Genomic DNA, 26,608 nt, shown 5'->3' on the forward strand with positions numbered 1-26,608 from the left:
GAATAATAGACCTGATATAGGAAAATATACAAAACAGAAGATAAAAAAAGGAAAGGAGCTAATAAAGAATAAAAAAGGAGAGAGAACTGAATAATGTATGACATGAAGGTATAAGGAAAAAGGAATAATTGCTTCTCTTATTTTAAATTGTTAACAGCCTACTTAAAATAGTAAAATACTAGTATTAATATTAAAAATAAGCTGCTGAAGCAGTTCTCACCCTAGTCTTTGACAACAACTACCATTGCCTGCCCTCCTCCCCCTACATCCTCCACTTCAGAAATAAAACTGCGGGGTTATATCTGACACCCTAATGAAATAGAGCTCTCACTTCCCTGTCCTCCTCACAACCTAGCCTGGCCCAGATCCCAAGTTCCCTCTAGATGGTGAAGGTGAGGGAGCCAATGGCAGGGCAGGAAGCAAAATGCTCCTTCCGCCTCCCTCTCTCTCGGAAGTGTCACCCTACCTCAGCATACCAAATTTCATGTAATGTTAAAACTCAAACAAATTATATGTCAAACCCAGGAGCTTGCCATCCAAGCCAGAGCCGCTAATCTGCTCTAGCTCTTGTGGTTTGGAGCTTTGGGGAAAATTAAAGAACTTTAACACCAGCCTCCTAAAACAGTTTAGTTCTTTAAACCATAACCATATTTCGGACGGCTTGTAGGGAAATGGCCATGAAAGGGGGACACGTGCAACCACTTACTCAGATTTGTTGAGGGCAAGGCTGGTCCAATAGGCTTCAATGGGAGCACTCACCACAGCATCAAAAAGGACTTCTTGTATCAATTCTTTATCACCTATTGGGAGGGATAGACTTGAGAAGATGGCTTTGGCTAGACCCCAAATTGTAGCATGAGAAGTGCACACTGGGCTCATTTTACCGTATCTACAGGCTACTTTCTCCTATGGTGTGTTCCTGCGTTAACCTCCCACCAGCTGAAAATATGAAACAGTTGACACCTGATATGCCACAACACAAGGGCCCCCAAAGCATTTGGATGAGATGACAGTAAATTGAGAGTCTTGGGTGTCTCACGCTTCAGTTTTCTACTTTCCCTCCCCATCTATTAGTTCATGCCATAGACCAGCACGCCAGCTCTGGGATTCGGAGATCAGAAGTCAGCACTCCTCAGTTTGCTCTTTTCATCCCCATTTCTGTCCTCTATCAAAATTTGCAATTCTTCAGGACCCTGATCTTGGTTGTAAGGGAAAGGGGTGTGATAGCTTAAGAACTTCTGGGACTCTTATTTTGTCATTCCTTCCATCTAAGATGTTTTTTTTTTTCATTTTAAAGTAGGACATCTGTCCTTATCCAAACAAATTCTTGATAGAGCTCTGTGGAAGAGGCCAAGGAATCAGGAGGATATCACGAGTCTAGCAGAGGCGTCCTAGAGCCCTACAGCTTTATCACCTACAGCAGGCCAGTCATCACCTTAGCTGGTGGCCAAGAAGACAGTGCAGCTTTGTTATAAAAGCAAAAACTGGAAATAACTCACCATCAAAAAGACAATGAATAAATTGAGATAATATATAAATTTAAAATGAATAATATATAATTATATATATATATAAATCTTAATATACGAAGTAATGAAAATAATGGCACATACTATATATGGATATATATCCATATATCCAAATATTAGCTACTGGAACTAATTTATGCTTGTTCAGGGACTGTTCTTGCACTTGGTGAGCATCAGCCCTGCTGCTGCTCTCTCTCTGCCCCCCTTTCCCTGCCCCCATCACCAGCTACTGGCCATTTCTGACTCACTGAGCTCCCTCAGAGGGCACTCTGTAGGAGGAGGGGCAGCAGAATATACAGTGCAAAAAGCAACATGTCACAGTGGCACACCGGACAGAACCAGGAGGCCTAGATTATAGCCTTGGATGAGACAAATCCTATTTCCAGCCCTTGTTTCTCTTTGTAAAATAAAAAAGCAGATATTGACAGTCCCCTCCCAGTTGAAACATTTTCATGTTACTCAGGCGCTTGACTAAATGGTTTGGTAAGGGGAAAAATCCAGTGTGAAGGGTTAAACTGGGATTGGGGATTCTGCATGACTCTTGGTAACCCACATTCCTTTTCCAGATATTTGGCTGGATTTAATGTGACTGATCATCTCTGCCAAAGGAAAGCTTCCCATGAAAACTGAGGGGAAATATGGTCTTGAGTTCATGCACACACACCGCCCCCCCACCGTCCAACCACCATAGGCACACACACACGCATTTGGAAGCACACTCACATTGGAGCAGAGGTTCTTTGCCTTTGAGGTAGAGCTTAATGGCTTCTAATTGAGATAGATGACGGTGCTCTGGGTGTAGGTCAGTGTTGCAGTAGGACCTAGGAATGTGACATGGCCCAAAACAAGAACATGTACATATTTATGGCATCACTTTCCTTTGCTTTTGAACCAGGAGAACTGGGCAAGGGAATACAGACAACTTGAAATCAAAGAGGGTAATAAACACCAATGCCGAGGAAGAATCATTCCATTCTTACCATTCATCTGCCAAGGACACATCAGGGTGTTCTAAGTCATGCAGGCCTGGAGGTCAAGGAGAGGGCATCATGAGGAAGTACCATCTGTGTGGGGCACTGACCACCCCCCTCATGCTCTCCTATGCTACAAATGTTCTAGGGCAAGGCCATGGGGGGTGGGGGTTAAGGGTAGACATCAACCCCAAAGATATCTGCCTGAGAAAAGGGACTTCGCACATAGGACACAAGTTCTCTTCCCAGGCAGAACCTTCCCCCCACAACCACCTCACTCAGCCACCACTGCAACTTTCCCTGGCAGTCTCCCAGGAAAGCCTTAACTCCCTGAAGATAAACGATGCACCAGTGAGTCCGGGGAGAGAAGCTTAGCAAGATGGTAGAGACACCAACTTTGGAGGCCCATACAGTACAGCCTGAGTTGGGAAATCGGGTGGGCCACTAAACTGCTGTGTGATGTTAGCAGGTTGATTTACTCTTTCTTCATGTGCAAAACAGTAATAATAATAGTCCCTAAATGACAGGTGGTTGTGAGGGTGAAATTATAGGTTGAATGATATGAAACTGCCAATACTCAACTGTTTTTGACCAGCAAAAACTGCTAGTTGATACAGGATGCTAAGTTAAAATGAATCATCAGTCTGGAGAGGTAGCTAGGAGAACTGAGGCCTGCAGGGAATTGGGGAGTTTTTATATATAGAATACCCGAGACACCCTAACTCTGTTTTCCTTGTGTCTTTATGTGACTTCATTTTGATGGGTCATCAGCAGACAAACACTTCTGAGTGACAACCTCAGGAACTCCAATTTTTGAGAATGTCAGTTTCCCAAGTGACCAACAGTACCTTACTGCACTCAGGATTCCAGCTGACTCCTCAAATACAAATGTACAAAATAAATAGCAAAATACTAGAACTATCATCGCACACTCCTGTTTGATTTTACAGGAAGTAGGCAATGAATTATATAGAATATCATACTATATGACCCAAGTGGCCATATCCTGGCTCCAACACCTTCTGCTTGAATGATGTTGGGAAGGTCGCTTCAACTCTTTGACTTATACCAGTCAGAAGATGTGGGTAATAGTGCCTAACTCACAGACTGCATGAGAGGGTTGAATGGAATAGTGATTAGTCCCTAGGACAATCTATGCATCCATCCATCCTTTCTTCCCTTTCTTGCTCCCTCCACTCCTGCCTCCCTCCCTCCCGTTCTTCCTTCCATATATTTACTGAGCATCCACTATGTGCCAGGTACTATTCTAGGTCCTGAGAACATAGCAGTGACCAATATAAAAATCACTGCTGCTCTCATGGTATTTACTTTCTAGCGTCAGAAAAGAGATAAGTAAATAAAGTTAAAATACATAGCCTATCAGTAGTGAGGGCTATGAAGTTAAGAGAGAATGAAGCAAGGAGAGGGGGTACCAAGAGATGGGGAGGGATGAGGGTAAGAGTTTCATTGTTAACAGTGGGAGTCAGATGCTTCACTGAGACAGTGACTTTAAGCAAAGACCTGGAGGAGGTGAGGAGAGAACCACGTAGTAACTGAGGTGCTCGCAGCAGAAGAAACCACAGGTGCAGAGGCCCTGAGCTGGGATCTCACCTTCCTGGAATACTGAGTTAATGATATCAATTCTATATATATTTCTAGTTCCTGTTCTCATCAACCTTCATCTGAAAGCCCTCTCTGCCTATATTTCATAGGACCTATCAATGAGACCCTGAAGGGAAGATCTTTTTGATTGCTTCCTCTCTGAGTTCCTAGGCCACCAAGGAAATACGATTGTTCTCTAACCCTCTCACCTCTGATTTTGATCCTCCTGACAAAATCACACCTACTGTTTGATAATGCTGACAATAATGACATAAGCTCCAATTTATTGAACAAGTACTGTGTACTACATATATATAAAGTGTCAAGGAGATTCAGAAGAGAAACTATTTCAGCAGGTAGAACTACAGCCCATACCTTTAACCTCAGTAGCAACTCCTTACATTTTGAGCAAAATCAGCCTGTTCGCCACCTTTGTAATACCTGCCATTGTCAAGGTAGGTTGAAAATTCCTACATTCTATGGGAGAGCATTCTTTACGGGACAACCTTCAGAAGCGGTCACCATCCCCAAGAAACTCCTGCCTTCTTTAAGAACAGAGCAGAATGGTAATCAAGCCCTGGCCTTTATGGATGACAAGTCCCTCTACTAGTTAGCCCAGGGGAAGCAGTTTTCTCAGGCTCTGTCACTCAGCAAAGCTGGCAGGATTGGAAGCCCTCTTATTTACAGAGGACCAACAGAGAGGGGAAGATCTGAACTCATTTGTGTGGATAACCAGACACTCTTCCCCTTGCCTAGGATTCAAACTAATTTCTTGCAGGATGGTTGCAGTTGGCTCTGAAATTCTCTCTGTGTGAGCTCTTAGCCTAACAGAAGATGATAGTGACTAAAGAAATGAAGAAGTGATCCAAAAAACAATGCAAAACAACTGTGTGTGTGTGTGTGTGTGTGTGTGTGTGTGTGTGTGAGTGAGTGAGGGAGAGAGAGAAGATGGAGGGTCAGGTCCATTGACTAAGGGAATGAACACAAGAGAGGCAAATAATCCATTAACAATCTCTCTTTTTACTGTTCTGACCATGAGCTATTTCCTCATCTTGACCTCAGATGGCTTAGATGTGAATTTTCTGTCTTCACGAGCAGTGACATCCACAGAACCACACATGGCTCATGGAGCCAGAAAATTAAAGAAGTTAAAAAAAAAAAAATGATCCTTGAGAATACATCCTGTTGAGTATCTTGCCCAAGTCACAGAGTTGCCTGTTTTTTCTTGCCTGTCTCTAGGAAGAGGGAGCACATGATTGAATATCTCTGCAGTGGGCATACTCTGGGTTCTGCCCTGGTCAAGATGACCTCTTCACTCTCCTTCCTGCTTCTTAAGATCTCACAATCAGTTGGGAGACAAAACCCAAAACCCATGAAACAATGCAGGGACACTGAGGAGTAGACCAGAAGGCCATCTATGAAACCTGGCATCTCAGGGACTTCCAGTCTCCTTCTTCATTCTCCACGGCATCATCGGAGTGAGCCACAAGGTGGTCTAGCTTCTGGAAGTTCACCAAACTCATTTGTAACCAGCTCTAACCCATTAAAACCCAGCTTGTAACTGACCTTCCCACTCTTGACCACACTCCCTGAGGATACCCACAAAGAGCACTGGTCTGGTCCAACTCCTTCTCTGTCAAGATGCAAAACAGAACACCTAGGTTGGGCAAGTGACTTACTCAAGGCCACTCTGGGAGTGAAGCCTTTCAGAGGCCAGACCCACTCCTCCCTGTGAGCTGGTGATACTGGGAAAGATAACTCCTCTGAGCTACTAGGTTGTTGGGAGATGAAAAGGACAGTATGGGGGTGAGAGCAGTTTTAAAGTTTAAAGGGCTGTAACAACTGCTACCATTTACTGGGAGTCTCCAGTGCACTGGTGCTTTATGAAGACAAGAAGAGGGACGTCCCTGGCAGTCCAGTGGTTAAGACTCCACACTTCCACTGCAGGGGGTACGGGTTTCTGACTTACTAAATCATTTGAATGATCACATTTCCCTTGGACCCAGGCTGCCTTGAAACACAAGTGAAATTTGTGGCTCAACTATGTAGAAGACTTACGGCTCGCACACCTCTCTTTTCTTTTTCTTTTCCTGGGCTTGAGTTTTTACACTAATTCGTATTTTTCTTGGTACTAATTTTTATGTATGAGAAGAATACAGTTGGTGGATGGATGATTCTTACGAGTTGCCTCAACAACTTTGTGGATGAAAGCAGAACATAAATGAAATCATGGAAGGCCATCACTAGTTGGGAGTCCCACCATTCTGAATCAGTCTCGGAGAGCAAGGTAACAGCAGGTGGGTAAATGGTTGTGTCACATGTCCAGGGATTGGAATAAGGGTTGGATAGATGAGCAAATTCTTCAGCTAACCCAATAGCTGGCTTCAGGGCTTTCTTCCCACACAAAAGGATAAGATGGATGAAGGCAGCATCTTACCTTCCTCAATGGTTACATTCCCTCGGAAGAAATATTTCCCATGGCCTCTAGAGAGCGCCACACCTAAACTGTGCAGAGAAACAAAGCAGACCTTGAAATCCATGACACTGACTGGAACAGACTTGCAGGTGAACTTTATTTTCCGTTTTCACATTTCCAGTTCATGTTCTGTAAACAATGTTTTTCAAGTTTACTTTCAAAACCCCACTGATTATAGTTGGTGTTGGTGTTTCTTAGATTCAATCAGCCGCTTCAGTGTAATTTCTGATTGGAAGTGCAACAGCAATGGGTGGCTCCTGCGTGTGTTTAAAGAGGTGTGGCAACTCCTACAAGCCCTTCTAGCAAGCCCTTCTTTTGGATGCTCTTGCAAGTGCTACGTGTCCTGCTCTTCACTACCACCTTATGCACCCCTGCCCTACATTCAGCCACACACGGCTCTTTCCAGACTGTAGAGTTTGGGACGAGGGAAAATTAACCCCTTCTCAATGGCAAAAATGAACACTTCCACTGCCACTTGAACGTAGCCACATGACTGTATCGTGGGCTTCTCTGCCCAACCTTCTCCCTTGTCTGATAGATTTTTCACACTCTCACACTCTCAAAGTCTTGATTTAAGCTCCTTCCTTCACTGCCTAAAGTCAGAGAGTATGTTTTGATAACACAGTCTCTTCATTTGGTAAACCCACTTAGCAGTCATGTGTTCCATCAACTGCTCTGGCTCCAAATGGAATCCACCCATGATCCCTGGCCGTATACAACAACAACGCCACTTTTTTTTTTTTTTAAGATTACTCTAAGTTAGTAAATTCTTTCTCTCCTTAGCTCTGCATGGCACCAGTGCAGGAACACAAAGAAGCCCTACCAAAATAACTTTTTACAAAAAGTGTTATCACACTAAGTTAATAGCAGGAAACTTTAGAATGCCACATACACTTCTGAAAGCAGGCAAGGGGGCAAATGCATTTTTCAGGATTGTTACAAAGAGAAATAACAGGATTCAAAGGCAGACAAGCACAGAACAGTTCAGAGAAATTAAAACGGAAGCACAACATGTAGGGATGAATATGCTACCTCCAAGTGTGAAGGATCATGGAAATAAAAGGCAGCAAGTTAGATGGTTAAGGACCCTGGTAACCCTCTGAATTTATCTATCTACCCTTAGTTAGAACCCCAGAAGCTTATTTGCTTGATAATGAGATGCAAAGCCATGACAAATTGAATGAGTTCTCCTAGGTGAGCCTGAACCATCTTCCCCCTTCTGGAAAACAAAAGCAAAAGCAGCCTGGGAAAAGCCCCTTCCTCACTCTTTCCGGCCTTTCGGCAGGGTGTTTGGTTATCTTCAGATGATGAGCTCTGAAAGCGTCAGCAGGTTTTGTACAAACACAACTGATGGGTCTGATGGAATGTCCACGTATTATGGTCAGCTCTACCTGAAAGGAGTACCCTTGATGTCTGTATAATAGTAGTCATTTGTCATCACCAAAACCCGTTTCTAGATTGAAAACAAAAAGTCGTAGAGAAAAGAAAACATGGTTAGTCTGCTAGGTGAAGTTTTCAGAAATAAATAAAAATAAATGGACACACTATGATCAGGTTAACAGTACTACATGAATCTTGTTTGAGATAAGTAGAGACAAGAGAAAAATGATCTCAGCGAAAGATATTTACTCCAGATAGAACTTTCAAAGCTAATTTTTCACAGTGGTTTGTTTTAAATTAAGCGGCAAGAATGTTGGAGAAAAATGTACCCCTTTGTCCACTGTCTTCTTCACCTCCATGGAAAACTTCCCGGTCTTTCTATTCACCATGGCATTTCTTAACTAAAACGATAAAAGAAAATTGTAGTTAGTTCTTCCCAGGGTTACCATACTGTCTTGGACACCTTCTACCCTCCAGCTTGGGAGCACATTTGGTGGCTTGTGTATGATAGAGCTGGGCTGTTTCCCCATTGACTCTTGGGGTACTTTTGCAGTAAGTCTGCATACTACACTCAGACCTCTGAAATGGGGCTTCAGAAGAATAAACACCCAACTGCTCTTGTCCAGGGGGAGAGAGGTTGAGAACAATAAATAAATGACCATCAACTTCAATTTGGGGTGCTCGTGTAAACCTCTGGGCAACAACGACCAAAAAAGCCTCTGCAATGTTGACAAATCCTGAGAGTCAGAGAACGGACCCCCAGCAAATGCTAAAACACTCAAGAAGCAAGGGGGACGAGTTACTTTTTCAAAAAGGGTATTGGTCTGTCATGTAGAAATCATTTTTCAAAACATAATCAAGTTAAAGATATTTTCCTACACACTAGTTTTTTTGTTTTGTTTTTTTAAAAAAGCCAACCATTTGGAAGACAGGGATTAAGTTTTTCACAGCATGAATCATCTTCAAACACTCTGAGAAATCTGGGCCAATGAAAGGCCTGGCTGAGGCCGATGGGCAGTGAACAGGGCAACCCTGTATCTGATTTTTGGAGGTCCCATCTGGGAACGGTGAGCCTCCCTCCCTTCCCCCACCCCTGGCTGATCTCTGCTAATTACTTGTGGCCCTTCCGTGAGTTCAGAGAAGGACAGCAGACACAGTGATGAAAGATGTGCCGTCATGGGCACCAATAGGAGACGACGGGAAAGCCATTTAATGAAATAGGAGCAAATGCTGACATGCCACAGCCTGTCAGGAAAGGCTCTTTCCCAGCCCCACGGCTTGTTTTTATTTTCTTATTTTTATTTTTTAATTTTTTTCCCCTCTTTTTCTCCTTTGAGGAGCTTGAATAAGATCTGGCTGATAGAGAACTACAGTGCTTGCAAGCAACCTAAATTTGATGTGGGACTGTCTAGATTTGGGTTCATATTCTCATCTTCTGTGAGAGAGAGTAAAAGCATAATTTTTAGCTGGAGGCATGTATAAAATAAAACATATATTTTACTCTAGATATTTTTTAACAACACATAATGGGCATTTCTGGAAATATTTTCCCATTTTAACTTTTGTGGTTTTGGATGGGGAGAGCTGGTCCTAATTAAGTCTACTTTCTAACTCTTAAGAACGGCTCGATTTATCTTTGACATGGTTTTCATTTTTCCTCTTTCTGGTGCCTGCCTAAAGCCATTTGGGACCTTCCCCTCTCACATTCCCCAGGCAAGTCAGAGATTAGGTAAGCTTCTCCATGCCTCAGTGCCACCCCACCCCCAACTCCCAGTAGCACAGAACAATCAGCATCAGGACCTGGGAGGGTCCGAGGCCAGGGTCACTAATGCTTTCTGGAGGCAGATGCTTAGATGATTAGTCTAGTCTTTCCCTTTTCTTCAGTTATAATGGAAATAGATTACACTTATTGAACATTGAGGCAGGATAGCCCTGGAGTTCAGAAATGGACTCTGGGGCCAGAGGTTTATGATCTTGACCAAATCACTCACCCTCTCTGTGCCTCAGATTCTCTTCCTGCAAAATGGAACTGATGACAGCACAGACTGTCTCATAAAGTTGTAGTGGGAACTAAATGAGCTAACGTGCAGAAGAGTGCCTGGTATTCCCTGAGCATTAATAGATGTTACCTGTCCTGTATCATCCTCCTCCTCCTCCCTTTTCTTTAATGTCAGACCCCTTTCAATAGCTCAAAATATTAGGATTCACACTCCAGTTTGTTTGACACAGATATGACCTCATATCTTTTTTGGAAGTACACAGGGTCTGTGTTATAAATGTGGTCATTAAATTCAACAAGATCCTAGCTGCCAAGAGGCGTAGGGTGCTTCTTCCAAGAACTTCTCTGCAGCCGGGCAGACTCACGCTGCTTCTTCCTCAGTGGGCTCTGCTTGTCTGGTCTTTCGCAGATCTTGACCTAAAGTCTGCCCTCTGCTACTTACATGCAAACCTCACTGGTGGACACATGGGCATGTGGGATCTTGTGTAGCCTTCACAGAGATGCTTTGTATAGGTTCCAGAATTCTCTAATCAAGCAAGTGCAAATTCCTAGGAGAGAAATGGTGACTTGGGTTTTCCCAATCAAGCACGTTGGTAGTGAAGGAATTCATATCTCAAATGAACCTTATTTCCAAGGAGACAAGAGACCCAAACAAAAGAGACAACCAAAGGCCAACTGAAGAATAAGAGCAATGAACTTTCTGGAGGTGTGGGAACTCTGAAGGTAGACACTCAGAACTCAGTCCTGGGAATCAGATGAAGGTAAAGAACGTGGCACAGGCTGGGAATCCGATGACAAAGGAAGAAAAGAGCAAGGAAACAGAAAGCATTTGTCAAATTGTTGTTAGTAGAAGGAGATATCAGCTCATGGAAAATTAACTTGGGCACAGGTGATAATGACTAGACACCTGGGGTACAGAGGAGCCAAGTAATAAATCTCTTCAAGTAACCTGCAAAGGAGAAGTGCGAGTGTCAGCCTAGTGTTAACTAGCAGAGGGCCTGCTTCCTGGATGCAGGGACTCCCAAGTATGAATGAGCATCAGGCTTGCCTCCCATATCAATTAAAATGTAAAAGATGAAAGGATGGGGAAGCTTGTTGATGACAGGGTTCAAACCTTCTGGGAAAGAAAACAAAAGGATCCTGTGGAGTCAAAATAAAGCAGCTGATAAAGTGAAGAGGAAGGAGAAAGGAAAACAATGGAATGCACCCTTTAAAGTTTCATGATACAGTTAGCAACTGACATTCATTAATGAGAATGAGGGTTGGTGATGCTGAGAATAAGACTAATAACAGTTACCACTCAGAATGCTCACTGTGTCCACGCAACGATGTTGATGCTGACACTTCTCACTACAGTAACACACTTAGTATTCACAACAGCTCTGTGAGGTAGGTACTATTGCCATCATACTCATTTTACTGAGAAAAAAAAAAAGGACATAAACCAAAATTGAGATGTAGAGAAGATAATTGCTTGCCTGAGACCAACAGCCAGCAAATAGCAGAGGTGGGGTCTGAACCCAGGCAGGCTAATACCTGAACTGCGTTCCTCAGGACTGTGCTAGCTTGCTTCTTGGTAGAAGCAGGTTGAAAGGGTAGGACATGTACATTAGGTGCAGTACAATTAAAAGACCCAGACGTGAATCCTGATGACAATGTTTAAAGATCAAGAAGATATAAAACTCTACTAGGTCACTGAGCTGACGCAACGTCAGGTCAGCGGCACCTGGGAAAAGAGAATGGATGAGGAAGTAACTTTTTATCAAACAGCAAAGTTACTCTATCTGAATGGGGTTTAAAAAAGACTGAGTCCAGATGAAGAAGGAAATAGGTTAAATTTCTAAAACAGATATGACTCTTGCATTTTATAGGCAAGGAAAAAACTCAGAGATTTATGCTAGCTGAGACATCCAGGTTGCAGAGGATGTGAAGAGAGGAAAAGCAAGCAGCAAGAGGACTGTGATGCCAGACATATTTCTGAAAGCACAAGAACCCAGCCTGCAGGTTTCAAATGGTTCCCCTCAACATCCCTTTGGAAAGCAAGACAGAGGGAGGGATAGAAACACTGCTGACTCAATGAGGAAGCTCAAGAAAGGACTCCAGACAAATCAGGGAGATGCAGGCAGAGAAACATAGCCTGGGCACGAAGAATCCATAGAGAAAGGGAAGAGCAAGTGTCCAGATAGGAACACCTGGGAAGTTAGGATTTAATTGAGGACAGTCTGCCTGCATTCACAAAAGGTGGCATGTCTAACAAATCTGATTTTGAGGCAGGAACAAGAAGACTGATGGGGCCTAGTCGTGGGCATAAGGAAAGCCTTTGATACAGTCCCACAGGCTGAATCTGTGTGGGAAACAAGCATGTGTTACTGCAGTGTAGCCTGGAAAGGGGAAAGGCTGGGGCAGCCCTGGAAACAGGGTGGCCAACCAAGCAGGAGGAGAGCGGCTCTGCCAAGCCCTGGGCTGAAACCCTGACAGGTGAGTTTTGGCCCTGACTGTGCAGCTGCCCGGCGAGGCTCTGGCCAAGTTCCCCTGAGGGAGACAGATCCCATTAATGGCGCTGAGGAGGAGTCTGGATTAATCGGGTGCAGAAGAGACTAGAGCCTAGAAAGGGATGGTTTTAGCAGACTGCACAAAGAAGGCAGGGTGGCTGGCCCGTTTGCAAGTGGACCTACGGGTGGGAGCATTACAAAACTCCAAACGGGTACAAGGGCCCGTGGTCTCCGCGACCCTCTGGTGGCCAGGTGTCCCTCTGGTGGGACTCTCGGCTGGCTCCCAGGCAGCCTCCAGGTACAGAGGAGGGTACAATGGAGTTCCCTTCTCACCAGGCTTGAAAACAAATCACTTACCACATCATCGCGGTCCTCCCACTCCACCTCCGAAAGGTCAACACTACTGTAGTTAGGTTTCCTCCGCTTTTTCCCTTCTTCATACTGGCAGGAGGGGAAGAGAAAGAAAACAATGACAAACAAAGAAAACATTTCCGTGAGCTCACTGGCCAGGGCAACCTTCATCATCCGAAGTCCTGGTTCATGCCTGAGGACTGTGAGTGGAGGGTCCTAGTGAGAAGCCCAGCAGTGGGGGCGGTCCCGGGGTTTCTGTGGCAGGAAAACCAAGCCCAGTCACCTGTAAACATTTGCTCCCAGCTAGGAGGAGTATACAAGCCAATTCTTTTCTCCCTATGAACTTACCTAGCGGACTCCTCACCACTAAACATGCCAGATGCAGAGCCAAGCCTTTTCCCTCCTTGGACATCCTATGTGTGGAATGCAACCTTACTCCTCGACTCCAACACTTTTAAAGCCCACCCCTTCAAGACACAGGAAAGGGCATCTTACATAGTTTACAAAAAATCTAGTTATATCCCTCTGTGTTTTATACTTCTCCCATCCCTACCTCCTGCCTCATACCTACCTCATACTCCATGGAAACAAAAGTACTGATCTCCACATTTGGGCTCAACATCCTGGTAACATTTCGCAGACACACAGAATCTTCTACTTGCTATCACACTGGCCACAGCAGTGCTGAGCTAAGCACAGCTACTTTACCTGGAGTACATGTGGGTATTGGGAATCACTACCAGATTTAATGGCCATTAGGGCATTTCTCTGGAAAAGCTGATGAGTGCATTAATAACAGAGAAAGTGGTTTTAGTTTTTTTCCCCCTAAATCACTGGTGTTAGTCACCTGGCAAGCCTACATTTTATCAACTGGACAGTCCTGCGTCTGGATGTTCCTGTATCTAGGGCCTTTAATGCTGTGTTTATAATGTAGGAAAGTCTGCCCTCTGCTGCAGGCTCAGGATAAGCAACCCCTTTGCCAGTTCATAGGATACGGCTGACGGCATATTGGAAAAAATACATATGTATGTATAGGTTTTTTCTCTTTTCCTTTTATTTCTAAATTAGTCATCTTCTGACTTAATTCGTAGGATTCTAAGTGAGACGCAGCATCACTCTAGGTGTTTTAAGAACCCCAAACCACAGGTTACCATTTTGGACACTGCTCGGCTACCATAGAGACAGGTGCTGAAGGCACATGGTGTGGAAGAGAAAATCACTGCTGGTGTACTGAACCAAATAGGTCCAAACCGGCCCCCAGAGAGTGGCCAGACAGGGTAGATCTCCCATCACTGTGAGGCCAAACAGGGCCCAGTGGTTTTCCTGCCGCCTTGTCTTCCCTCAGGGCTGCATTTCAGGAACCCTGAGATGTCCTTGGAGAGCACCCACCCTCACCACCCAGGAAGGCTGCCTTGCCTCGAAGGGGCAGTGGGCTCTGACCACCTTGGTCCACTGCCCTTCCACTCCCTTCTCTCAGGTTTCCAATTAACAGACTGTCACGGTCAGTTTTATGACATCAGATCCACTCCAGATGAAGGGGAAGCGAAGTGGTTCCCTCAGAAGCCACTGTAAACGATAGCAGATTCACAGTTGGATCCTGTTATGGAAAGTTCACTGTGCATAGAAGCTGTGGTCCTCAAGAGAGTCAGGCTGGGGCTGAGCCTGTGTGACAGGAAAGAGGTCAGCAGGGTTGTCACCCTCTTCTCAAGGTGAGGAGGTGTGAGGGGGGAGGGGCACACGCTGCCGAGAAGCCCACTTGTCCCCCGAGGAGCTAGAGTTGGACATTCTTGGGCCTCTATTATCTGTGCTAATGGCCCCCAAGTCCTATATTGGTAAAAACCATTCCTGGGAGCCACTAGGCACCCCAGAAGTTCCTATGGCCCAGCTTCTGACCATTAAAGGCAGAACTTTCACAGTTTCTTGGGTAGCCTAGTGCTAGGTATATACTGTCTTTTGGAGGAAGTTCTTCCATTGGTCACTTCAAAATCCTCCTTTATTCACTTATTCAACATACATTTATTGGACACCTAGCAAGCACAAGGTCCTAAGGAGATAAGTAAAGTCAATTAAACGGTGCTTCATTCTTTCCCAAGGACTTCTTTGTGGTTTATCACTCTTAATTCTGCCTATCTACAGTCGATTTATTGCCCATGATGCCTATGGCAAGTTAAATATCAAACTAAATAGCAAGTTAAATAAGATCACAGAGCCAGTATGGAGGAGGACACCCCTACCTACCCACAGCCCCTGACCAAATTTTCATGGCTAAGCCTCAACTCATTTCAACTGCTGCTAAAGAAATTCAAAAAGACCCCCAAGGCCCTTCATCCTCAGAGAAGGTGTCCCCCTGTCTTTGTTAAAAGAGGAGAGCACAGTGGTTCTGCCACTTACTGGGCATGTGACACTGAGCAAGGCACCCAGCTGCTCCAAGCTTCCTTTTTCTCAACTGCAAAATTGAGAAATACCTCCATAGCCAAGGTAGGTTGAGACAATTAACTAGGTACTGTATGTAAAATGGCAAGCACATCCCCGGCTCAGCATGGAATAAACCCTTAATATGCATGTAGCTAATGTGAGTCCTGAAAAAGTCATAACCTTCTTGATGAAGACACAGGCTCATTGTATACAACTGGCTACTATGTCATTTCCTTGACATGAAGGAGACCATTTAATAATTCGTTGGGTCACTGTTGCGCAAGCCATAGGGAGGCAGAAGATGTTTGCTGAAGATGATGGTGCCAGACCGTCACGCTCATATGCCTCCTCTTGGTATGTAAGATACTTGTGTAGTAAACATCAGGTTGGGACTCAAGACTCTCCTGGAGAAAACGTCATGACCGTGCTAAAGAACCCAAGTCCTTTTAGATGACACGTAGCAAAAGTGGAATCCACAGACATAGATCCCTTGACTTTGGACCATTCCTAGGTATCTTCCTTCATTATTGGTAATAACCACTCAAGAAATTCAGTACACTGCACTATTGGTATTCAAGAAACTGGCAGAGATTAGAGAGTGAGGGGAAGGAAGATTTCCCAGCATACCGGTCTGTAAGTCACCATATTCCAGGTAAGTCTCTAATTTAACTACATTGAAAGAAACAGATGGGACTGGGGATACCGCCTCTGGAACTCTACTTTAGGAATGCCCCTCTACGATGTCTGCTTAACCAGTGAAATAGGTATGAAATACTTTCTATTTGGGTCTTTATTAATGAGTGAGCTCCTTTAAAATATAAACAGTAGTGTCCCAGAGTGACTACTCTGAGTAAGAAAAGAAAAACTCAGTAGGCTGTTGCATAGATAAAACAGGTCAAGGACAATGAGTAAACTCCAGCATGATGACCCTAAATCCACCTAATCTTTTCTCCCATTAAGAAAACTTACTAGATGGCTAGAGACTAGACCTCCACTCGGAAGACACCTGGGCTGTGGACCACCACCACCTAACCCCCACATTTCCCAGGGTAATCACCTTGGCTTTCCTACAGGGAATCCCCTTGGACCCCACACTCAGTAAATATAGTTCTAGCGAAGACAAGAGCATCCTGGTTCAGAAGGAAGCCAGTGACCTGAGTACGTGAGGGACACCCACAACTCTCCAGGACACAGTTATTGGTTCAGGATTGGGGATGTAACTCATACCAACCCAAATGAGACTCAGTCTGGTATGCTTTCCTGGATTTATCCAGAAAAACTAGCTCTCCATCTACTAGCATCACTAAGGCAGTAGGATGCGAACTTGAGCTCCTCGTGGCCATCTCTGCCACTACTTGGAGAGAGCCTTCCTGAGAATGAAACCAGTGCAGAGGAGGCAGAGAGAGCACATGAAGAGAGTCCTGAAAGCACGGTGTGTGTGCCTGGATCAAGCTGTGCCTGAAGTCTTTATACCTTTGGGTGTTTCACGTACCAACACATTCTCTCCACATTACCCACCTTCCCTTTTTAAAGATTTTTTTAAAGCTGGCTTGGGTTTCAAGTGTAAGTATTCATCAGAGTTCCAACTTGTATATATTTAGTATCTTTACTTTTCCTTTTTAAATGAACCATTTTTAAAGTACATTTTAAATGAAGTATTCACAAACTCTGGTACTTTAATGATTATTTAGAAACATGCGATTTGCAAAATACCTCACTGCTAATCAAGATAGTCCACTGTGTTTGAGCATGGCTTATCCTCTGTACCTGCTTTCCCCCTGGGATGACATAGGTGTGGCCACAGTGTCAGAGAGTGACAGAAAAAGACCTAAACCCTCGAATCGCTGACTCCCAGGCCAGATCGCCCCTCTCCCCTGGGATCTGGCCTGGGAAGAATCCCAGGTCCCCCAGCCCCACTCCCTCTTTCCCTTCGTGAGGATCTCGTTACTGGGGCTGAGGCATCGGATATGGCATTTGTTAGTGTATCTATAAACTGTAACTTCCTTTGAAAATATGATTAACGAATTGCAAACGGTTTCCAAAGGTTTATAAACAGATACTTTGAGAGCCACGGGTAGGTTTGTAGTTTTTGGTGCCTGTTTTATGAAAAAAATATGTGGGGGAGAATTTAATAAGGAAAGATATTCTGTGCTATGAAATACTTTGAGGTGGAGTTTCAAATAAAGGCCAGATGTGGTGAACACACAAACCAGCCTGTGGCCTAGGAGGATGGGGCAAGAAGGGCACCTATCTGAGGAGCCAGCGGAACCATCGGGGGTCTGCCGTAAGTGCCAAAACCTTTCTGGCAGTGTTTAATTGTCTGGATGTGAGTGCCCCTTTGTGTTACCTACAGACTGATTGTGGAAGCAGAATGGGATGGGCTAAGGTGATGGCCATGTTCATGTGAGTTTGAACAAAACAAAAATGCCTTTGCTTTCTCTGTGTTCCTTTGGGAAGGACTAAAGGAAGTCAGCTACACACATCCATGCAGCCTCTGTGAAACAAATATTATGTGTGCTAATAATTGATAAACAGTACGTGCTGTTCCATGCTGCCAACAGGAAGGAAGGAGTTGGGGGTGGGAGGCCCACAACTGGAGAGGAAGAGGCCTTGCCCAAAGCCAATGCCATCTGGAGAAGGGGTGTGGCCAGGGGCTGGGAGCCAGCCTTTGTCTGGGCAGATGTTTCTCTTGGGAGGCAGTCACGGTCCTCAGCTGGTGAATACCTTCACCACCTCCTCCGAGGCCCTGAGTCTCCTCGTCTCAGAGGCTGAAGTGGCCATTTCAGGAGAAGGAAGGGAGGCACATCTTCTTTCCTCCATGTACAAAAGAGGAGGACCTAATGGCCACTGGGCTCTTCATTCCTTCACTCTTTCATTCAATCACTTGTCCATACGCATATCCAAAAATACTGTTGGACACCGATTATTTATCAGGCCTTGAGCAAGGCCCAGGTGAGCCTTGGGAAAGCATGGAGAAGCTGTTTGAGAAGGATCATCTTCCGCCCTCCAACTGCAGATCACCGTTCACCAGGCCAGTAAGAAGAGCAGGGAAAAGCCAGGGCCCCAAAGGGAAACTCTGGTTCAAATCTGGTCTCTACACCTACAAGCTGTGTGCCCAGGGCTAACCTGTACTTCTCTGAGCCTGTCTTGCTCCCCTGTAGGATGGAGATAAGAGCACTCAGCTCACAGGGCTGCCACGAGGAGCAAATGGGCACAGAAACGGTTGAGTGCAGCAGACGTCCTGACAAACAGGGCTGGGGCAGCCTGCCACCCCGACAGCGCTAGTAAGTGCTGATGTTGCCCCGACGATGAAATAGGGCAATGCACGTCAGCATGCTCATCCCGAGAGACGCCGTTCATGGGGTGAAATGGTTCTTAACATTACAGCTGTTTATTAATACTCCTAGTCCTTTAAAGAGGCACTTCAGCTTGGCTCGGGGGCCCATTCTTCTCAAAGTCAAAGGGAAGGGTCTCAAACAAGGACGTGGTCCCAAGGCCAGGTAGCCAGATGGGCCTGTGACAGACTGATGGTCTCTTCCCCTAGAATTTGCAAATCAAGGTCTCTGACTGTCACAGCATGTCTTGCCCCAGAGGAGATGGCCGTAGGGAAAGGGAGTCTCAGTGGTATCAGCCTCTGCTCTACTGGCTATGGTCTAAACGGTTTAAGCGTTTACAGTTTTTTAAGATCCCCTCCCACCCCGGTTATACATGTAACAACTGCTCATTTTAGAAAATTTGAAAAATAATGAAAAGTGCAAGAAATGGAAAAAAGATTGCCCTCGCTACCACAACCCAGGGATCGCCACCCGACATTCTGCTATCTTTCCCAAAGGGCAAGTATTTTGAAGCGGTTACTGTTTTCAGTTTTCTAAGCTCGTTGTTTCTCCAGCAAGGAATTTATAAAATGTAGCAACCAATCTGTTCTGCTTTCCAAGTGACTGCTTTAAAAAAAAAGCAAATTTGTTTTTTTTCTGCTGGCTAGCTTCCCCCTCAACTCCCTATCATTCTTCTTGAAGAGGGCATTTCTTGTGCCAGGCACGGTGCTAAGTGCTGTGCGTGTATCTCCTGCAATTCTCACAACAGCAAGAGAGGAGTAATTCTTCACAGACAGGAAAGATGCAGAGCCCAGGGATGTCGGTCACACAGTGGCATGGCTAGCAGGCACTGGAGTCTGATTCCTTCCCAACTCTGCCTGCTTTCTGAGCCTCCAGTCTTCACCACCCTCTGTACTGCCTCCCTTAGCTGGTCCCTTCTCATAACTCACTAACTCAGGGCAATCGCTGATAGCACTTCAAGTAGCCAGCGTGTTAATGGTGGCAGAGCTGCCTTGGAAGCCAAATCCCACCAGCCATTCATGTCTCTGTTAACAGCCAACTCACTGGCGCTGCCTTGAAACTAACCTTGATGGCCAGGGGTGCAAGAATCAGCTTTAGGTTAAGAACAAGTACAGTATTGTGTGAGTACGGTAACCTAAGGATCATGCCACATGTCTAACATACAATATCATATTTACACGATGCCCAATAACCAATATTCAACTCAAGGTCTCAGAGAAGCCTGGTAGTACCTGATGGTATCACTGATAAAGGATTTCCAGCAAAAGTGTGACCCTCTGGTTGTGTGACCCCACCACAGCTCAGATAAGACACATGGTTGGATGTCATAGGCACTAAGGCAGGAGAGAAATTCTGATGAATCTGTATTCAGAGCTAAAATCCTTTGCGTTCATGGGAAGATGAGATGCCCAGATACACCAGAGGGAAACAGGGCCATGAGGGTGTGTATAAAGGCAGTCAGAAGGCGGGAGAGAGGCAACAAGGGCATGCCGAGACAACAAGCTTTTCCCTTTTTCTAAAAGGCACTGTGCTCTTATTAATGAATGTTTTTAAATGTCTCGAAGATGAAAAGTTCTACATGCTCTCCTAGTGTGATTACAAAATCCTTTTGATCGCTGTAAGACTATAACAGCTCTGGTGGGTTTTTTTAAAACAACAATTAACTGGCCACTTTGAAAATCCGAATGACCTTTATCTTTAACAGTGTCCTCTGAGTCACTGGAAATGAGTCACACACACTGTGAGTGGGGAGGAGGTGGCCAGCCCCACCACCATCATTTTTGCAGGTCAAATGTGGCTTACTACACAGAGGTTGGATTTAAATTCTCCTTCTCAAAAAGCCAGTCTGTCTTGTAATAGCAAGCTAGTCATAAACATGAACATCACGCTGAGTGGCTGAGGTGGGAAGAACTTACTGTGCTAGCAAAGGGACAGGGGACAGGGACTCTGATGGGACAGGAGAGAGGCACCTTCAGACCTGCTGACTCAGGTGCAAGAGTGATGCTAAGAGAAGACTGCCTCTCCACAGAGAAGAAAGAAGAGTGTACCTGAAGGCTACATACAAAATAAAAATGCATGTGGGTGCCTGGGAGACAGCTACTCTAATAGGTTAGAACACTTTTGAGACAGAATGCTCTTCAAAGCTTCCTGGGCAAGGGTTAGATGCAAGACAGCATTCAGAATGAATTTCAAAGTTTCAAAAAGTTGCATCAAATTCTTTAGCATGGAAATGTGCCATGTTCCAAAGCCAATTTGATAGAAAGATTTCAGAAACCACTTGAGTCATTAGGAGATAATATCTAGGGTAAAAAGAGGACCTTTATAATTTGAGAGTATGTCTGTGACTTTTGACAAGCCACTTTTTTTTTTTTTGCATTTACAGAACTTTATCTGGTATTATTCCTTTGAGAAGTTAATTATATATCAAAAGACTCTTGGGTATGTGGAACCTGTCAGACCATTTTGAACACGGGGTACAATTAGGCACCACAAATTGCTTCCAGTTTTGAAATGGCAAAGACAATGAATTTCCTTATTCACTCAAGTAAAATCACAAATTAGTATCAACCAGCACCGTAACGCAGTAGCGTGTCAGCCTTCAAATGATGCTGCAGCTAACTATTCACTGTAGGGTGAGTTCTCTGTGGTGCTGGCTTTTCTCCTGCCCTCAGTAACATTCCCAGTGCCTCTGCCCAGCTCAATCACTGGGAAAAGGACTCTAGTCTCATCCCTCGTTGGAGGGATGGCAGTCGGAACAGAGAGATCTCTCAACTTCAAGGTCCTTGTGCTTACTGACATCAAGGGCAGGAAGCTGGCAATGATTTTGCAAGTGAAGTAAATAGAGGGATGCAGAAAAGCAGGAAAGGAACCATTCCTTCCAAGCCAGCGGCCATAACCCTGGACTCAGGTGTATGCCTTATGCCAGTAATGGTATCATCCTGCAGCACACTGCTAAGCCTTCACCACCCATGCATGCATGAGTGTATGTGCACAATTTTGGGAGCTGCTTGGCAGGATAGCTTTATTTTGTTCTGCTTTTTTCCTGATAAAATTTTTAAAGATACTTGTGAAGGAGGAAAAGACATGTAGAGATCATCTTTGTGGCCACCTCTTCCATGAAAGTTTCTCTGATCCTCCCAGCTAGAGTCTCTTTCCCTTCTTACTCAAGGTAGCCCTTGTTCTCCACTTCCCTGAGGACACAGGGCTTTGTAGCATAAACATGCATGTGGCTATTTTTTCCACTGACCTGATCTCTGCTCTAGCCATGTCCTGACCACCAAACACAATGGTCTCATCAACCATTGGTCCCTCCAGCCCTCTGGATTGGTGACTGGGCAAAATGTTTAGTTTTGATTTTTTTTATATATGATTCTCAATTCTACTGATATACCTTCTAAAAAGTGTTTCTGAATGCATGCTGGTCTGAATAAGCCCAAGAGACTTCTGATATCATTCATAACTTATAGGAAAAACAAAGGTTCCCTGCAAGGCTGACTGAGTTCTCTTATATTTGCCTGTGACAATGGAGACATGGGCAAAGGCTGGAACACGTGAGTATAATAAAGAAAGAGGCCAGTGGGCCAGGCAAAGTAGCCAGGCTCATCAAACTACCACATTCATTGCTTCTACTAAGTGTCTCCTAGAACTGAACTGCATCTCTCCATCCCTCTTGCCATCAGCTTAGTGTTGGCCACCATGATACTGCTGTTGATGAGGGCACATGTCTTCTAAGCACCCGTGCCTGGACTCCAACCTCCAATCCATTTTCCCAAGTCCTGCCAGGGGGATTCTTCTGTAACCCTAATCGGATTACACATCACCACTCAGTCTGAAATCCCTGTTACTTCTCATAGGTTGATGTCCAATGTTCCCGAATGCCACAAATCCCCATCACCCTGCCTCTGCTTGCTGCTCTGGCCTCTCACCACTTCCTGCCTCTCACCCCATACTCCCCAGCTAGACTGTGCTGACTGCTAAAAGGGTCACTGTCATTCTTGCCATCAGGTCTCTGCACATGCCACTCCATCTGCTCCCAACACCCTTCAACCCAACTCAGAGTCAAGCGGCCACTCAGCACTCAGCCAAAACATCAGCTTCTCTGGGAAGTCTGCACTGGCCTGTCCCCAGTCAGTTCAGGTCCTTCCTGTATCCTCTTCAGCATCCCGTGGTAGCTCTATCTCCATGACTAACACACAGTACTGCAAAGTCATTGCTTCCTTGCCCATCTCCTCCACTATGTCCCAAGCATCTTTGGGAAAGAGGCTACTTCTTGTTCAGCATTGAACCTACATTGCCAGGAGAGTGCCTGGCAAAGAGTAGTTTCTTCATGAATATTTGATGAATGAGTAAACAGAGTGAATGAACAAATTAGGATGGGTCCTTACTTAATAAGTACACGTTATAACACCAATCACATGCCTGGCCTATTCTAGGCATTTCATGTACATGAACCCACTTAATCCTCATAACAATCCCAGCAGTAGGCACTATTTTTGTCCTCATTTTTCAGTGGAGGAAACTGACTAGAAGGAGGTTGAGCAACTTGTCCAAGGTCACACAGCTGATAGTAGCAGAGCTGAGGGTGACCCTAGACTTGTGGCCTCAAGAGACTGTTCTGCTCCATGGAGAAACATGTACTGGTGAACCTCCCATAGGTGGACCTGAGTTTGCTGCCCAGTGCCTGCCTAAGATGTGTCCTTCGAGGACACAGCAAGGGGATCATGGCAAAGTGACCTGTAGTCATCATCAACCAGCTGCCTGGAATTCCACCTTGAGCAGAGCTGAGTTTCAAATTATTAACTCTCAAAGGAATCTTTCCATGAAATATATGTGAATGTACTATTTATACTTATATTTGAATCTGGATGAAATAGGCATCAGTTAAGGGCATCCAACCCACAGAACTCTCAAACCTGCTGCAGTACTGGGAGTCAGACAAACGTCCTTACCTGTCCCAGTCACACCCAAACCCTCTTCCTGGAGTGTAGCTAGAAACTTAGAAACTCCAGAGGAGGCTTTTAGGGGGAGAGTGGGGGGAGAAGCAGGCATCTGGGAGAATTAGAACATTTTAACTGATTCTAATACCCAGGATACATTTCTGAAATCCTTAGTTTCTTCACTGGGGAGAGGTAACAGCACCCCGTGATGCCTGTCAGCTTCTGAATGTCCCAGACAAACCCTCCACAGGATTTTTTCTCCTCTTTCCTCTGTTTATCCTTCCCAATCCCAAGAAATTAAGCTTAGCTCACTGGGCACGTCTTTCTGCCTGGGCACATTTCTGCCAAGCAGGGTCCTTGTCTATTTAAATCTGTCTTGAGCATTCCTTAGCAGAAGGGTTCTTGGGCTTTTGATTTAACTTGGAGTCTGTATGTGTGTATGTGTGTTCCTTTCAGATGATGTTCTAGATTTGTTTCCTGCAGAGTCTGGCCACCACTCTGCATGGGGTGAATTGCGTGCATTTATCTGTGGGACTTTGGTTTTATAGTCATTGGGTCCAAAAAGAGGCCATCGTGACAATGATAAATGTCCCTTGATTTGCTCCTCCTCAGGTGGTCTCAGTCCTTCCAGGGAGAGACAGGCACACAAAGCATCGAATTTCAGACTTGAACCCAGAGATCCCTGGGGTGAGGCTGGCAGGCCAGCCTGTCATTTGGCATTTCTGGCCCTGGCCAGCTGGGGCACAAAAGCACTCCATCCTATGAAATCCCCAGCCACAAACCAAAGAAATGCCAGCTAGTGGTGGTGGTGGGGGATCACCCGGGTCCTGTCCCAAAGAGAAAGGGGCAAGTGAAGCTGAGAAAAGCTTTCAGCAAAAGCCCTGCCTGGCTTAGCCAAACTGCTTTCTGGCCTCAATATCCCAAATTCATTCCTGATTCCCTTTGCTATGAAAATATCCATGGAGAATGTGGAAATGGCACCTGGGAGGTGTTCAGAAATACATGTGGCCTGTCACCTGATTACAAAAGTTGACTGAAGAGCATAATGGTTTGGGCACCTCCTTAATGAAGGGCAACGGTCAGTTCAGGGGTGTGGTGGGGATTAAAAGATTGTGCCCCAAAGCCCATGTTCTCAACCTTTTTATTTGCATTCTTTGCGTATTATCATTTAGGATTATGTAAAAATGACAGCTGCTTATAATTATTTGGAGGTTTGAGTTGCAATAATTAAAAACATCTGCCTTTATCTTACCGCTACCAGACTTAACCCCTCGAGGTTGGGTCTATTGAACTTCAAAGAGGGAAGCAAAAAATAAAAGAAAACGCCACACATTACTAACAAATTTCTAGTGATTCATTTAAATGTATAACCAGTTATTCCAACAGCCTTCAAACCTTTAATTATCTCTTAAATATATATAATTTGGGACTGCTAATTAGATAGCAATTTAATGCTCTCATGGGGATTCAGATGCACTGTCTTTCTAAAATGTAAACTCACAGAGGAATCATCACTGGCATTCAAATGATTGAATTCTTCAGTTATTCAAATGAGGGTGGGCGTTTACACTGTTGAATCATATGAATATTCTGCTGTCAGCCCCAGCTGTAGGTTTTACAGGGTCCTCAATACACTGAGGGTAAGGCTAGATTTCTCCCAACTCTCTGGAGAGAAATAAGTCCAGCTCCTCCTCGAGGAAACCTAACCTCAGTCTCACAGCCCAGTCTGGCCTCTTCTTAGATGAAGATGGCTCTGTTTTCCTATTTTAAGGAGGAACAAACTTTCCTGGAATTCATAGTTATGAAAGCTTTAATGCTTGCTTCCCAGAACTCTTCATGCTGGTCTGCCGGCTATTGTCTGGGCAGTTAACATTTTAATTAATAACTCTCCCTACAACAGGCTGCTGCAGATGGAGGAGGTGAGGGTTTCACTTCGCCTTGAGCTCCCACTTCCTGTGTATTCCTACCCCCGTTGAGATGGTCCTTTAAATTATATAAAGATGTGCATCACATGGAGAAAAGCAATTGATCAATTAGATGACACTGGACAATGATGGAAGCCAGCTCTCGCATCTCAGTCTCACAATGTGGCTAGGCTTTGCATTCCTGAGCCCAGGCTAGTAGCTAGCAGCTGAGGCTCATTTCCCCCACAAGGGGAAGGAGGTGCAGACAAATCTATAGGAATTTTTAACAGATCATTATTCAACACATTGCCTGTAATTACATTTTGATGAGCCTTTTATTGCTAATTCATCATCCAAGATGGGGCACTCTAGATATGAAATTAATCTAGTAAAACAAAGGTCAGAGTGTGTCCAGTGAAAACAAAAGCTTTGTCCTCATCAAATCCTTTTGCCAAACAATAAAGCAGCAGAGAATCCTATCTCTAAACCATATTTCCTTAAAGTGCCTTCTCCATTATTAACAGCAATAAAACTAACACTCTCTGGTGCTTCTAAGTGCAAGCAGGCCAATGTGAGGTGAATACACATGCAGCGCCCTGAAACAGAGATGGGAAATGTGCCTGACACCATCACTTTAAAGCTAAGGTATGTACGCACACAGAACTGTATTTGAAGCTCTAGTCTAGAGCAATCAATTTTTGCAGAGACATATCAGTCCACTGGTGTCTTGGTTTGAGTCCCCTCTGAAGCAGACCCTAAGACCAGGATTCAAGGGCAAGGTTTTTCCTTGGGATGGGTTCCCAGGGAATGCCTGTAGGGACATAGCAAAGTGACTCAGAGACAGAGATGATGGGCAGGCAGCCAACACAAGTTGCATCATCGAGTATGTTAGCGCTGTGGGCACCCCAAGCTGAATCCGACTGCAGGGGTCTGGGAGCCAGTGTGGAGTAGGAGTGTGGTACAGGTGTGCAGCCCACCTGGGAGGTGGGAGTGCTCACCAATCTTTGGTGGAAGGATGCTAATTCCCTGGCACATCTCATCCGCTGCGTGCAGGAGAGGAGTGAATTCCAGAAGTCAGAGAAAGTCTTCACTAGGGTTTTGGCAGCCGCAAGTTAGGCTGGCCCCCACAGAGGTGAGGGCCGAGGGGACATGGGTAGGGCATTCACAGAACTACTCCACTAAGCGTGTTCTCCAATAGGAATTTATCAATAAAACCT

General features: G+C 44.9%; 1 protein-coding gene across 1 annotated transcript in view; it reads right to left on the reverse strand.

Annotated features, from left to right (window-relative positions):
• Positions 1–26,608, reverse strand: part of CACNA2D3 (calcium voltage-gated channel auxiliary subunit alpha2delta 3) — a 795,852-nt gene that overhangs the window by 157,621 nt on the left and 611,623 nt on the right. The window contains exons 18-24 of the mRNA XM_032649095.1: positions 12,807–12,890; positions 8,288–8,359; positions 7,970–8,031; positions 6,540–6,607; positions 2,510–2,555; positions 2,253–2,350; positions 707–800 (exon numbers count right to left, since the gene is read on the reverse strand). Coding sequence (XP_032504986.1) covers positions 707–800; positions 2,253–2,350; positions 2,510–2,555; positions 6,540–6,607; positions 7,970–8,031; positions 8,288–8,359; positions 12,807–12,890 — 524 coding nt within the window. The remainder of the gene's footprint in view (positions 1–706; positions 801–2,252; positions 2,351–2,509; positions 2,556–6,539; positions 6,608–7,969; positions 8,032–8,287; positions 8,360–12,806; positions 12,891–26,608) is intronic.

The sequence above is a fragment of the Phocoena sinus genome, chromosome 11, assembly GCF_008692025.1.
Source record: "Phocoena sinus isolate mPhoSin1 chromosome 11, mPhoSin1.pri, whole genome shotgun sequence".
Lineage (NCBI taxonomy): Eukaryota > Metazoa > Chordata > Mammalia > Artiodactyla > Phocoenidae > Phocoena > Phocoena sinus.